General features: G+C 41.1%; 1 protein-coding gene across 1 annotated transcript in view; it reads left to right on the forward strand.

Annotated features, from left to right (window-relative positions):
* LOC115140368 (YLP motif-containing protein 1-like) overlaps window positions 1-15,256 on the forward strand; it is a 70,596-nt gene that overhangs the window by 52,681 nt on the left and 2,659 nt on the right. The window contains exons 20-22 of the mRNA XM_065026164.1: window positions 7,646-7,697; window positions 10,483-10,610; window positions 11,039-11,229. Of these exons, the coding sequence (XP_064882236.1) occupies window positions 7,646-7,697; window positions 10,483-10,610; window positions 11,039-11,185 (327 nt within the window). The 3' untranslated portion in view covers window positions 11,186-11,229. The remainder of the gene's footprint in view (window positions 1-7,645; window positions 7,698-10,482; window positions 10,611-11,038; window positions 11,230-15,256) is intronic.

The following is a 15,256-nucleotide window of genomic DNA, read 5'->3' on the forward strand; positions in this document are numbered from 1 at the left end:
TCTTGGTAATGTCTTGGTAATGTCTTGGTAATGTCTTGGTGATGTCTTGGTAATGTCTTGGTGATGTCGTGGTAATGTCGTGGTAATGTCTTGGTAATGTCTTGGTGATGTCTTGGTGATGTCTTGGTAATGTCTTGGTAATGTCTTGGTGATGTCTTGGTGATGTCTTGGTAATGTCTTGGTAATGTCTTGGTAATGTCTTGGTAATGTCTTGGTGATGTCTTGGTGATGCCTTGGTAATGTCTTGGTGATGTCTTGGTGATGCCTTGGTAATGCCTTGGTAATGCCTTGGTAATGTCTTGGTAATGCCTTGGTAATGCCTTGGTAATGCCTTGGTAATGCCTTGGTAATGTCTTGGTGATGCCTTGGTAATGCCTTGGTAATGTCTTGGTGATGCCTTGGTAATGTCTTGGTAATGCCTTGGTGATGCCTTGGTAATGCCTTGGTAATGTCTTGGTAATGCCTTGGTAATGTCTTGGTGATGCCTTGGTAATGCCTTGGTAATGTCTTGGTAATGCCTTGGTAATGCCTTGGTAATGTCTTGGTAATGCCTTGGTAATGTCTTGGTAATGTCTTGGTAATGTCTTGGTAATGTCTTGGTAATGTCTTGGTAATGCTTTGGTAATGTCTTGGTAATGCCTTGGTGATGCCTTGGTAATGCCTTGGTAATGTCTTGGTAATGTCTTGGTGATACCTTGGTAATGCCTTGGTAATGTCTTGGTGATGCCTTGGTGATGCCTTGGTGATGCCTTGGTAATGCCTTGGTGATGCCTTGGTGATGCCTTGGTAATGTCTTGGTGATGCCTTGGTAATGCCTGGGTAATGTCTTGGTAATGCCTTGGTAATGCCTTGGTAATGTCTTGGTAATGTCTTGGTAATGTCTTGGTAATGCCTTGGTAATGCCTTGGTGATGCCTTGGTAATGCCTTGGTAATGTCTTGGTAATGTGGATGCTTTTTAGGATGGTATACGTAAGTGATATGAAATATTCTATAATATATATTTTTTTATTTTTTTATTATTGTTAACTATGTAAGACTAAATTCGTTTTGGATTTCTTCTGTAATCAAAATCTAATTGAGTAAAAATTAAATATGTTTGTGTTGCCGTGGTGTTAGTTCCTTACTAGATGGTAAGTACAAGCATAACATTTTACAGCTAGGATGTGTTAATCACACATTTTCTATCTCTATGGGTATAGTTATTGTGGTGATTTCCAATGTAATTAACAGATATGACTTGATACTTCCACAGTCATGAATGATTATAATAACAATTTGTCATTTCTACAAACAGCACCATATATATTGTGTTTTTCTCATGTATTTAGCAACAAAAAAATATATATATATATATATTTTCTAGCGGTACCTAAGGAAGTAGGTATAAAAACATATTTTCCAAATATTTCCCCAACGGCTCGCCCGGTGAAGGAATGGTGACCTGTGTGGGGGGGGAATAGTTTTCCTTTGGTTCTTTTCAGGTTTTTACTCCCAAAATCACATATTTTTTTCTATCGACAACATTTAAATGTTCTAAGTCCACAACAATGGTTAAACCACATCAGAGGGGTGTCCTACGAAGCAGGGTTGAGGAGTTAGCGAGGTATCTTTGGCCAAATCCGTTTAACCGGTCATACAAAAGTGGGTCACATTTTTTTTTTTTTATTAAGCCAAATTTCTATAGCGACGAATCTTTCAGAACTAACCTGCTCCTGGGCAGGCTAACTCCACTTACCCTGAATGAAATGACTTGAGCCGCGAGTTGAGGACCAATGAAATCCGATTCCCCCCATCTCGCAAAGATTACGTCTTCCACTTCATTTGAGGAATGATTTATTAATCAAATGTTGTTTTTGGTGTCAAATATACATATTTTTAATATATATCACATTAAACATTTAGTAATAACAGAATGCATTTTAAACTTCACACAATGTAACACTTTTGTATGACTTAATATTTTAAAAATGAAGGGGAGTGGGGAAAGAGTTGCTTGTGTATTAATAAGCACACATGAACAATAAGTAGTCTTGTAGTGCCTGGATTATTATTTTTACCTTTATTTTACTAGGCAAGTCAGTTAAGAACAAATTCTTATTTTCAATGACGGCCTAGGAACAGTGGGTTAACTGCCTGTTCAGGGGCAGAACGACAGATTTGTACCTTGTCATCTTGGGGATTCGAACTTGCAACCTTTCGGTTACTAGTCCAACGCTCTAACCACTAGGCTACCCTGCCGCCCCATTAGTGGGTATCCTCAAATCCCCCCCCCCCCCCCCCCAAAACAAATCAACCAAGACATCAAACCAAACCTTTTCAATAACAGGTTTGCAAACCCGTTGTTGCCTTAGTTAGCATTTACTTGTAGATATCATAAGCTAAAACATCTTTCCTACCCTACTGGCTACCGATGTCATTGTTCTGTGAGCTGCTCTATGCGACAATCAGTTGACAGCTGAACGCTACTGCTGCCTGATATTCGGCTGAAACAAGCTATGTGCGGCACACTTGTAAAAAAATATATATATAAACAGAACAAAAATATAAAGGAAACAATTTCAAAGATTTTCTTTATTTTTGACTAAACACTTTATACATGTTGCTTTTATATTTTTTGCCGTTCAGTATATTTCACGTGCTTTGTAATTGTGTAGGTAACTTTGTACATGATTTCTCTATTGTACTACATCATTGATAAGTCGTGTACCTCCGCTACACTACTTTGATACTCATCAGTAGGGATTAAGAAGTGAGTTTACGCAATGCGCCCCAGAAAGAAAAAGTGGGTATGCGGCGTATACCCTCCACTACACACATTATTACAGTCCCTGGTTCGAATCCAGGCTGTATCACATCCGGCCGTGATTGGGAGTCTCATAGGGCAGCGCACAATCGGCCCAGCGTCGTCCGGGGTAGGCCGTCATGGTAAAATAAGAATTTGTTCTTAACTGATTTGCCTAGTTAAATAGAGGATACATTTAAATAAACCAATTTAAAAGGTAATTAAATAAACACTCTACTTCTAAGAGCCTCTTTCACAACATCGCCTGCTGAATTTGCAAAGATAACTTTTCTTACGCTAAGTTTTTAAAAAATTATTATTATTATTATTTTTTTTTTTTGCACCAATGAAAACGTGGCACTGGCTCGCCCATGGATTGATGTTTCAGCCATGTGTCTCAATAATCAGTTTAGTGTTCGGCTAGTTATGTGTGACTTGCGGACGAGCTAGTCAACCGCTGTAGTACGGACGAAGCCTGAGCTGGAATGTGAAGCTAGCTGAAGCCGGCTAGCTTTAGAAACTTTTGAGTAGATCTAGCTGGCTTCATAGAAAACCTGCAGGAGGGGATAGTTGCCCTTTTTAATTCAATTGCACATCTACCTAGCAAGAGATTATTGGGCTAGCTGTGTTTCTGTACTGTACAATGTAGTCCTACTGTGTACATTTGATGGAAGAGTTTGTCAAACAAATGCCCTCCCGATTTGATACAAATCATCTGTTATCATTCTGCCAGGTAGGAAGACTTTGCAGTTGCCAGTCAACAATTAATTGGGTGGGAAGGTTTTTTTTGGGGGGGGGGGGGCTAAGAACTTTTCATTAAAACCGTGCATGATGACTGAATTGTGCATCGTAAAGATTCAACCAAGACATCAGACCACAAACTTTATAATTGAATCAATCTCTTGAGTATGTTATCTCTACTGCTACCAGAATCCCACCTCAAACACCCAGGGAAGGTCCTTCCAGAACTATTATTATTATTAACACAATCCATTAGATGATAGATCCATTTATTAGAAATGGTATGAAAATTATGTTAGGATCATAATGTGAACATGGTTACTGAAGCACAGAGAGAAGCTACAGTACACCAGGAAACAAATCTCACTCAGAAGTTCAGTGGGATTGGACATTAGGAAATATGATGTTACAGGGTTTTGGATCAATTCCATTTCAATTCAGAAAGTAAACCAAATTCCCCCCCAAAAAATCTTCCTGAATTGAAGAATTGGAATTGTCAGTGTTCTTCCTGAATTGAAGAATTGGAATTGTCAGTGTTCTTCCTGAATTGAAGAATTGGAATTGTCAGTGTTCTTCCTGAATTGAAGAATTGGAATTGTCAGTGTTCTACCTGAATTGAAGAATTGGAATTGTCAGTGTTCTACCTGAATTGAAGAATTGGAATTGTCAGTGTTCTACCTGAATTGAAGAATTGGAATTGTCAGTGTTCTTCCTGAATTGAAGAATTGGAATTGTCAGTGTTCTACCTGAATTGAAGAATTGGAATTGTCAGTGTTCTTCCTGAATTGAAGAATTGGAATTGTCAGTGTTCTACCTGAATTGGCTGGAATTTAAATAGTATTTACCGCAACCCTGCTGGAAGGTCTCAATTAACGGTCTACTTTCAGGAACAAGGTAACCTCGTATCCAGACTATCTCCTCCATTAGCTGTCTACTGTTTTGAACGAGCCTCTGATACCGCTTCATAAATGCTACTTTATTAATGATTCAAATATTTTTAGAAATTCAAAATCAGTTATTTGCCCAGCCCATTTAGTGCTGACAAAATGACCATGGCATGCCGAAAGGTGCTCTGACGAACAACAATCCCAGAGTCTCTAACCTCGTCCACCAGTCATCTCCCTCTGTCTGTATGCCATAGCAGTTAGCGAAGGGGCGAGGTTACCTTGTTCCTAACAACAAAAAGCTCATGTGTCTCAGTTGGTAGAGCATGGTGCTTCCAACGCCAGTGTTGTGGGTTCGATTCCCACAGGGGACCAGTATGAAAATGTATGTACTCACTACTGCAGTGTCTCTGGATGAGAGAGTCTGCTAAATGACTCACTACTGTATTACCTGTGGATAAGAGAGTCTGTTAAATGACTCACTACTGTAGTGGCTCTGGATAGGAGAGTCTGTTAAATGACTCACTACTGTATTACCTCTAGATAAGAGAGTCTGTTAAATGACTCACTACTGTAGTGGCTCTGGATAGGAGAGTCTTCTAAATGACTAAATTGTAAATGTAAAATATATGGAGTCGTATCTGAGGCTCTATTCCAAAGTGTTTTTGCAAGTGCCAACATGTTGAAGGAGAAAAAAGTAGCACATAAAAAGGCCAGTCACTTTTTTTAGCTTTCCAACTTTTTTTAAATGACTACCTAGATACAGGACGACCTAGATAAAGGACGACCTAGGTACAGGACGACCTAGGTACAGGACGACCTAGGTACAGGACGACCTAGGTACAGGACGACCTAGGTACAGGACGACCTAGGTACAGGACGACCTAGGTACAGGACGACCTAGGTACAGGACGACCTAGATACAGGACGACCTAGATACAGGACGACCTAGATACAGGACGGCCTAGGTAAAGGACGACCTAGATACAGGACGACCTAGATACAGGACGACGGCCGACCTAGATGCAGGACGACGACCGACCTAGATACATGGCATTTGACATGATTTAAAGACCTAAGAACTGAAAATAAAAACGTAAACTAATCACAACGGCACTGGTTCCATTGCGCTCACTATTAGCTTTGGTTGTGACAAATGTAAACTTTTAAACGATTAATGTATTTATTTAGTACATTTAGCTGCTTCATTATTATTGTGGGCTCAAGATTCCTGTTATTAATGAAATAGCTATATCCACTACAGCTTCCTGTTATCAAGGAAATGGCTATATCCACTACAGCTTCCTGTTATTAAGGAAATGGCTATATCCACTACAGCTTCCTGTTATTAAGGAAATGGCTATATCCACTACAGCTTCCTGTTATCAAGGAAATGGCTATATCCACTACAGCTTCCTGTTATTAAGGAAATGGCTATATCCACTACAGCTTCCTGTTATTAAGGAAATGGCTATATCCACTACAGCTTCCTGTTATTAAGGAAATGGCTATATCCACTACAGCTTCCTGTTATTAAGGAAATGGCTATATCCACTACAGCTTCCTGTTATCAAGGAAATGGCTATATCCACTACAGCTTCCTGTTATTAAGGAAATGGCTATATCCACTACAGCTTCCTGTTATTAAGGAAATGGCTATATCCACTACAGCTTCCTGTTTTTAAGGAAATGGCTATGTCCACTACAGCTTCCTGTTATTAAGGAAATGGCTATGTCCACTACAGCTTCCTGTTATTAAGGAAATGGCTATGTCCACTACAGCTTCCTGTTATTAAGGAAATGGCTATATCCACTACAGCTTCCTGTTATTAAGGAAATGGCTATATCCACTACTGCTTCCTGTTATTAAGGAAATGGCTATATCCACTACAGCTTCCTGTTATTAAGGAAATCGATATATCCACTACAGGTTCCTGTTATTGAGGAAATGGCTATATCCACTACAGCTTCCTGCTATTAAGGAAATCGATATATCCACTACAGGTTCCTGTTATTGAGGAAATGGCTATATCCACTACGGATTCCTGTTATTAAGGAAATGGCTATATCCACAGCAGCTTCCTGTTATTAAGGAAATGGCTATATCCACAGCAGCTTCCTGTTATTAAGGAAATGGCTATATCCACAGCAGCTTCCTGTTATTAAGGAAATGGCTATATCCACAGCAGCTTCCTGTTATTAAGGAAATGGCTATATCCACAGCAGCTTCCTGTTATTAAGGAAATGGCTATATCCACAGCAGCTTCGTGTTTTTAAGGAAATGCCTATATCCACGACAGCTTTGTGTTTTTAAGGAAATGCCTATATCCACGACAGCTTCGTGTTTTTAAGGAAATGCCTATATCCACGACAGCTTCGTGTTTTTAAGGAAATGCCTATATCCACGACAGCTTCCTGTTTTTAAGGAAATGGCTATATCCATTACAGGTTCCTGTGTTGGAAGCATACGGTTTGAGAGGTATAACAACTATCCTGATTTCAAGTTTTGACCCAGAATACTTGTATTTCACGTTCTTCATTTATTTACCAAATACTGCAGAATCAAAGACGATTTAATGTCCAACTTGTGCACATCAGTGTTGTGTTGGGGGGGTTTAACTCATGGTTTAACTTCTTCTTCAGTAACTAGGCTGTATAATCTGTTTTGACTTGGTGTTGAACCACGATTAACACAAAGAAAGTGTTGATCAAATCTAGTTGTGCACTTGTAGTAGGCTAGCTGGTCTATCAACTAGCTGTTTTCTGAAGTGTCTCAAAATGCTTTGATCATGGCTAACACCAAAGGCAAATCTTCTCAACACGAGGTGTCATAATGACATCTGACATGTTGGCATGCCAACGTCTTAAAAGAATGTCGTGGCATTCTTACGATTCTCCTGATTTGTACTGATATTGTTTGATTAACGTAACTATTTCAACGCCTTCTCTCCGTCACCGAAACCATCTCTCTCTTTCTCTCCTCTCTCTCTGTCTCTCTGTGTCTCTCTCTTTCTCTCCTCTCTCTCTGTCTCTCTCTGTCTCTCTGTGTCTCTCTCTGTCTCTCTCTGTCTCTCTCGGTCTCTCTCTCTCTGTCTCTCTCTCTCTCTGTCTCTCTCTGTCTCTCTGTCTCTCTCTCTCTCTCTCTCTCATATTCATTCATTCATATCCTCCTCCTGACCCCTAGCTCCTTGCCGCTCAGAGGCCTAACCCTTGCGGTCTCTTCTCTGTATAATTTAGGGTTACATTCCACAAAGCAAATGGGAGATGGACACTTCTGATGCCAAACTCGGTAGGTATTCCCTTTGTTTTCTGATCTTACTAATGTACATGATATTTACTAACAACTATGTGGTGAATGGAATGATTTCAAAAACGTCTTTGATTCCATTTACAGTGCCTTCGGGAAAGTATTCAGACCCCTTGACCTTTTCCACATTTTGTTACGTTACAGCCTTATTCTAAAATGGATTAAATCGTTTCCCCCCCCTCATCATAAATACCCCATAATGGCAAAGCAAAGATGGGTTTTTAGACATTTTTCCTAATTTATTTAAAAACAATTATAAACTGAAATATGATATTTACATAAGTATTCAGACCCTTTACTCAGTACTTTGTTTGAAGCACCTTTGGCAGTGATTACAGCCTCGAGTCTTCTATTGTATGACGCTACAAGTTTGTCATGACTGTATTTGTGGAGTTTCTCCCATTCTCCTCTCAAGCTCTGTCAGGTTGGATGGGGAGTGTCGTTGCACAGCTATTTTCAGGTCTCTGCAGAGATGTTCGATCGGGTTTAAGTCGGATTTTTGGCTGGGCCACTCAAGGACATTGAAACTTGTCCCGAAGCCACTCCTGCGTGGTCTTGGCTGTGTGCTTAGGTTTGTTGTCCTGTTGGAAGGTGAAACTTCGCCCCAGTCTGAGGTCCTAACCTGCTCCAGAGCGCTTTTCATCAAACATCTCGCTGTGCTTTGCTCTGTTCATCTTTGCCTTGATCCTGACTAGTCTCTCAGTCCCTGCTGCTGAAAAACATCCCCACAGCATAATGCTGCCACCACCATGCTTCACCGTATGGTTGGTGCCAGGTTTCCTCCAGATGTGACGCTTGGCATTCAGGCCAAAGAGTTCAATCTTGGTTTCATCAGACCAGAGAATCTTGTTTCTCATGGTCTGAGAGTCTTTAGGTGGCAAACTCCAAGCGGGCTGTCATGTGCCTTTTACTGAGGAGTGGCTTCCGTCTGGCCACTCTACCGTAAAGGCCTGATTAGTGGAGTCCTGTGGAGATGGTTGTCCTTCTGGAAGGTTCTCTCGTCTCCACAGAGTAACTCTAGAGCTCTGTCAGAGACCATCAGGTTCTTGGTCACCTCCCTGACCAAGGCCCTTCTCTCACGATTGCTCAGTTCGGCATGGTGGAAAGTTCTAGAAAGTCTTGGTGGTTCCAAACTTCTTCCATTTAAGAATGATGGAATCCACTATGTTCTTGAGGACGTTCAATGCTGCAGAAATGTTTTGGTACCCTTCCCCAGATCTGTGCCTCGACACAATCCTATCTCTGAGCTCTACGGACAATTCCTTCGACCTAATTGCTTAGTCTTTTCTCTGACTTTAACTGTCAACTGGGGAACGTTTAGACAGGTATGTGGCTTTCCAAATCATGTCCAATCCAATTGAATTTACCACAGATGGACTCCAAACAAGTTGTAGAAACATCACAAGGATGATCAATGGAAACAGGATGCACCTGAGCTCAATTTCGAGTCTCATAGCAAAGGGTCTGAATACTTACGTAAATAAGGTATTTCTGCTTTTTGTTTTTAGTACATTTGCAAAAATGTATAAAAACCTGTTTTTGCGTTGTCATTATGGGGTATTGTGATGTCATTATGGGGTATTGTGATGTCATTATGGGGTATTGTGATGTCACTATGGGGTATTGTGATGTCACTATGGGGTATTGTGTGTAGATTGCTGAGGAAATTGTTTTATTTCATCCATTTCAGAATAAGGCTGTAACGTAACAAAATGTGGAAAAAGTCAAGGGGTCTGAATACTCTCCCGAAGGCACTGTACATGACGTTCACTAACAACTACAGCTTCCAGTAGATGTTCCCTTTTCTCCACAATGTTATCCGTTTAACCAGTCGTTTTCAAACTTCTCCGGGACTCCCAGACTTCGACAATTTTGTTGTTGCCCTAAACTAGCTCACTTGATTTAATCAATCAAAGTTATTTATAAAGCCCTTCTTACATCAGCTGATGTCACAAAGTGCTGTACAGAAACCCAGCCTAAAACCCCAAACAGCAAACAATGCAGGTGTAGAAGCACGGTGGCTAGGAAAAACTCCCTAGAAAGGCCAAAACCTAGGAAGAAACCTAGAGAGGAACCAGGCTATGAGGGGTGGCCAGTCCTCTTCTGGTTGTGCCGGGTGGAGATTATAACAGAACATGGCCAAGATGTTCAAATGTTCATAGATGACCAGCAGGGTCAAATAATAAGAGATCATTTAAGAGGTCAATGTCTTGATAACTAGTTGACAAGTTGAATCAGGTGTGCTAGCTCTGGAATGGATCAAAGACATGTAACGATTGGGGGTCCCCAAGGAGAGACACTCGGCCCTCCATGGAATGAGTTTGACACCTGTGGTCTGAACTGTTTCCAGCCTCCTCCTTATTATAGACTAATGTGCATAAATGCTGAATACAAATGATCTGATCAGAACACACACAGATCAAAATAGTACATTTTCAAATAAATAACATCCCCACTTATATTTACAAAAAGATGTTCTATAAAGGGACACATTAGCTTTTTATACCACACACAGTTTGCTTCAAAATCAAAATGAGAGGAGACAACTCTTTGACTGAGAGCGGATCCTTGGTAATACATCTGGAAAACATGGAAAGTTTCTTACAAGCATTAAAAATATTTATAGATGGAGCAAGATAATGGCGTTATACAGAATCTGAGCAGTGTCGGGCATCGTCACGGTGATCATGACGTCCGTGAAGTAGCAAGCTTTTTTTTTTTTTTGCTGAGTCGTGAGGTGACGTGGCGAGCGCTCTTCTCCTTACAGACAAGCTGGACGGCTTGGTGATGGGGGGGAAGAGGAAGAGGGAGGGAGACGACGTGGCAGGCATGGATGACTTTCTTCAGCTGCCAGACGACTACGCCACGCGCCACTCTGAACCCGGCAAGAAGAGGGTAAAGTGGTATACACTATTATATCCCGTTGTACCCGTTTCCTGTTTAACAAAACCTCCACATCCTGTCTAATCTTATTCATGCATTTTTGTTGTTGTTAACCTTTATTTGTCCATGCAAGTCTATTCTTATTTACAATGACTGGCCATGTAATATGGTTTGCGGACGGTAACATTTTATCGTTTGTGACAAGTCAATCTCTGTATTTTAAGGCAGATAATTTCATCACGAAAACAGGATTATCTATTGGCGAGAATGTGGTTTGATGTGCTCCCTAAATACTGTTTCGCAAAATTACTGGAATAGTTCAATTGCAATCATGACCCATTTCCTGCTCATGACCCATTTCCTGCTCGTGACCCATTTCCTGCTCGTGACCCATTTCCTGCTCGTGACCCCGCTGGATGTTTTTCCTTCCTGTCGTCTAGGTTCGCTGGGCTGACCTCGAAGAGCAGAAGGATGCAGAGCGCAAGCGTGATATCGGCTTTGTGGTGGGTCAAACAGACTGGGAGAAAATCACAGACCAGAGCGGACAGATAGCTCAGAGAGCTCTCAACCGCACTAAGTATTTCTAAAAACAGAAGATCACTGCCCTCACCCCCTGCTTCCTGGTTTATAGGTATGTACATTACATTCTGTTAATAATCTAATTTAATGGAGTATTGCCATGTTTCTTTGTGTTTTTGGAGTGGCATTTGTGTGATGGTTTGTCTTTGTTTATTACAGTTAGGAGAGAGGGCTAGTAGTTATACCGGTCGTTATTTATTAATAACGGTAGTTATTTGGAGGTTACGAAACATATGTTTTATATCCTGGTTAGTTCCCCAATAGGCGGACCCCAAGTTTATATATATATATATATATATATATATATATATTAAAAAGTTTTAGAACACCTACTCATTCAAGGGTTTTTCTTTATTTGTACTATTTTCTAGAATAATAGTGAAGACATCACAACTATGAAATAACACATATGGAATCATGTAGTAACCAAAAAAAAAAGTGTTAAACAAATGAAAATATATTTGAGATTCTTCAAAGTATCGGCCCTTTGTCTTGATGACAGCTTTGCCCATCATATCTCTCATACATACACACTACATGGCCAAAGGTATGTGGACACCACTTCAAATGAGTGTATACGGCTATATTAGCCACACCCGTTGCTAAAAAAGTGTACAAAATCGAGCGCACAGCCATGCAATCTCCATAGACAAACATTTGCCGTAGACTGGACCATACTGAAGAGCTCGGTGACTTTCAACGTGGCACCGTCATAGGATGCCAACTTTCCAAAAAGCCAGTTCGTCAAATTTTCTGCTCTGTTATTGTGAAGTGGGAGGCCACAACAAGGTCACAGAATGGAACCGCCGAGTGCTGAAGCGCGTAAAAATCGTCTGTCCTCAGTTGCAACACTCACTACCAAGTTCCAAACTGCCCCTGGAAGCAACATCAGCATCAGAACTGTTCATCGGGAGCTTCATGAAATGGGTTTCCGTGGCCGGGCAGCCTCATACAAGCCTAAGATCACCATGTGCAATGCCAAGTGTCGACTGGAGTGGTGTAAAGCTCGCCGTTATTGGACTCTGGAGCAGTGGAAACACGTTCTCTGGAGTGATGAATCACACTTCACCATCTAGCAGTCCGATGGACGAATCTGGGTTTGGCGGATGCCAGGAGAACCTTACCTGCCCCAAATGCATAGTGCCAACTGTATAGTTTGGTGGAGAAGGAATAATGGTCTGGGGCTGTTTTTCATTGGTTTGGGCTGGACCCCTTAATTCCAGTAAAGGGAAATCTTAACGCTACAGCATTTCAGGCTCCCGAGTTGCTCAGCGGTCAAAGACACTGCATCTCAGTGCTCGAGGCGTCACTACAGATCCTGGTTCAGCGGTCAAAGACACTGCATCTCAGTGTTAGAGGAGTCACTACAGACCCTGGTTCAGGGGTCTGAGACACTGCATCTCAGTGTTAGAGGAGTCACTACAGATCCTGGTTCAGAGGTCTGAGACACTGCATCTCAGTGTTAGAGGAGTCATTACAGATCCTGGTTCAGTGGTCAAAGACACTGCATCTCAGTGTTAGAGGAGTCACTACAGATCCTGGTTCAGCGGTCAAAGACACTGCATCTCAGTGTTAGAGGAGTCACTACAGACCCTGGTTCAGAGGTCTGAGACACTGCATCTCAGTGTTAGAGGAGTCACTACAGATCCTGGTTCAGAGGTCTGAGACACTGCATCTCAGTGTTAGAGGAGTCACTACAGATCCTGGTTCAGCGGTCTGAGACACTGCATCTCAGTGTTAGAGGAGTCACTACAGATCCTGGTTCAGCGGTCTAAGACACTGCATCTCAGTGTTAGAGGCTTCACTACAGACCCTGGTTCCTTTCCAAGCTATCACAACCGGCCGTGATTGGGAGTCCCATAGGGCGGTGCACAATTGGCCCAGCGTCGTCCAGGTTAGGGTTTGGCAAGGGGGTAGGCCGTCATTGTAAATAAGAATTTGTTCTTAACTAACTTGCCTAGTTAAATAAAGGTTCAAGAAAAATACACTGACAGCGAGGTCCGTACAGAAATGGTTTGTTGAGATCGGTGTGGAAGAACTTGACTGGCCTGCACAGAGCCCTGACCTCAACCCCATCGAACATCTTTGGAATGAATTTGAACGCCGACTGCGAGCCAGGCCTAATGGCTGACTGGAAACAAGTCCCCGTAGCAATGTTCCAACATCTAGTTGAAAGCCTTTCCCAGGAGACTGGAGGCTGTTATAGCAGCAAAGGAGGGGACCAAATCAATACTAATGCCCTTGATTTTGGAATGAGATTTTAGACGAGCGTGTCCACATACTTTTGTCCATGTAGTGCATGTGTGTTTTTTTTTGGGGACATAAGACTGTAAAATCACCAGAAAATCTTTTTTAAATTGAGGAAATCAGTTTCCATGCATAAGTAGAGGCAAACAGGGCCTTCAGAATGTATTCATACCTCTTGATTTATTCCACATTGTCGTTACAGCCTGAATTCAAAATGGATTACAAAAAAAATCTCACCTATCAACACACAATAACCCATAATGACAAAGTGAAAACAAAACGTGCAAATATATTAAATAAAATGCTGAAAATATCTAATACAAGTAAGTAAGTACCCAATACATGTTAGAATGACCTTTCACAGCATTTACAGCTGTGAGTCTATCTGGGTAAGTCTCTGAGAGATTTCCACACCTGGATTGTACAATATTTTCACTTTTATTCTTTTAAAAATTCTTCAAGCTTTGTCAAGTTGATGGTTAATCATTGTCAGACAGCCATTTTCAAGTCTTGTCATAGATTTCCAAGCCTATTTTAAGTCAAAACTGTAACTAGGCCACTTAGGAACATTCAATGTCGTCTTGGTAAGCAACTCCAGTGTATATTTGTCCTTGTGCTTATTGTCCTACTGTAAGGTGAATTTGTATCCCAGTGTCAAATCGAATTGTATTTTTCCACCTGCGCCGAATACAACAGGTGTAGACTTTACTGTGAAATGCTTGCTTAGAAACCCTTCCCAACAATGCAGAGTTTAAAAATAATCAATAATCAATCAATCAATCAATACAATTTAAATAGTAAAAAAAAAGTACACAAGAATGAAGCTACAAGAAGATTTGAGGTAGATATGTACATGAAGGCAGGGTAAAGTGACTAGGCATCAGGATAGATAATTATGAGGTATTTGAGGTAGATATGTACATGAAGGCAGGGTAAAGTGACTAGGCATCAGGATAGATAATAATGAGGTATTTGAGGTAGATATGTACATGAAGGCAGGGTAAAGTGACTAGGCATCAGGATAGATAATAATGAGGTATTTGAGGTAGATATGTACATGAAGGCAGGGTAAAGTGACTAGGCATCAGGATAGATAATTATGAGGTATTTGAGGTAGATATGTACATGAAGGCAGGGTAAAGTGACTAGGCATCAGGATAGATAATAATAAGGTATTTGAGGTAGATATGTACATGAAGGCACGGTAAAGTGACTAGGCATCAGGATAGATAAGGTATTTGAGGTAGATATGTACATGAAGGCAGGGTAAAGTGACTAGACATCAGGATAGATAAGGTATTTGAGGTAGATATGTACATGAAGGCAGGGTAAAGTGACTAGGCATCAGTATAGATAATAATAAGGTATATGAGGTAGATATGTACATGAAGGCAGGGTAAAGTGACTAGGCATCAGTATAGATAATAATAAGGTATTTGAGGTAGATATGTACCTGAAGGCAGGGTAAAGTGACTAGGCATCAGGATAGATAATAATCAGTGTAAAATGAAGAACAGAGTAACAGCAGCAAAGGGTGTGTGTGCATGTAGTGAATTTGTGTGGGAATGTCAATGTAGTGTGTGTGTGTGTGTGTGTGTGGTATTCGGTCTGTCCCGGCAGCCTTGTTATTGTTTACATCGGCTACGGAGAGCGAGATCAGAGTCATTCAGAAGAACATGGGCTTTCACTCAAGGCACAATGTTATATTCCTCAAAGCAAGCATAAAAGGCATTGAGCTCATTTTTGGTAGTTCTACATCGCTGGGCATCTCACGGCTGGGTTTCCCTTTGTAATCGGTTATTGTCTACAAGCCCTGCCACATACGACGAGCA

This window comes from Oncorhynchus nerka, linkage group LG13, assembly GCF_034236695.1.
Source record: "Oncorhynchus nerka isolate Pitt River linkage group LG13, Oner_Uvic_2.0, whole genome shotgun sequence".
Classification (NCBI taxonomy): Eukaryota; Metazoa; Chordata; class Actinopteri; order Salmoniformes; family Salmonidae; genus Oncorhynchus; species Oncorhynchus nerka.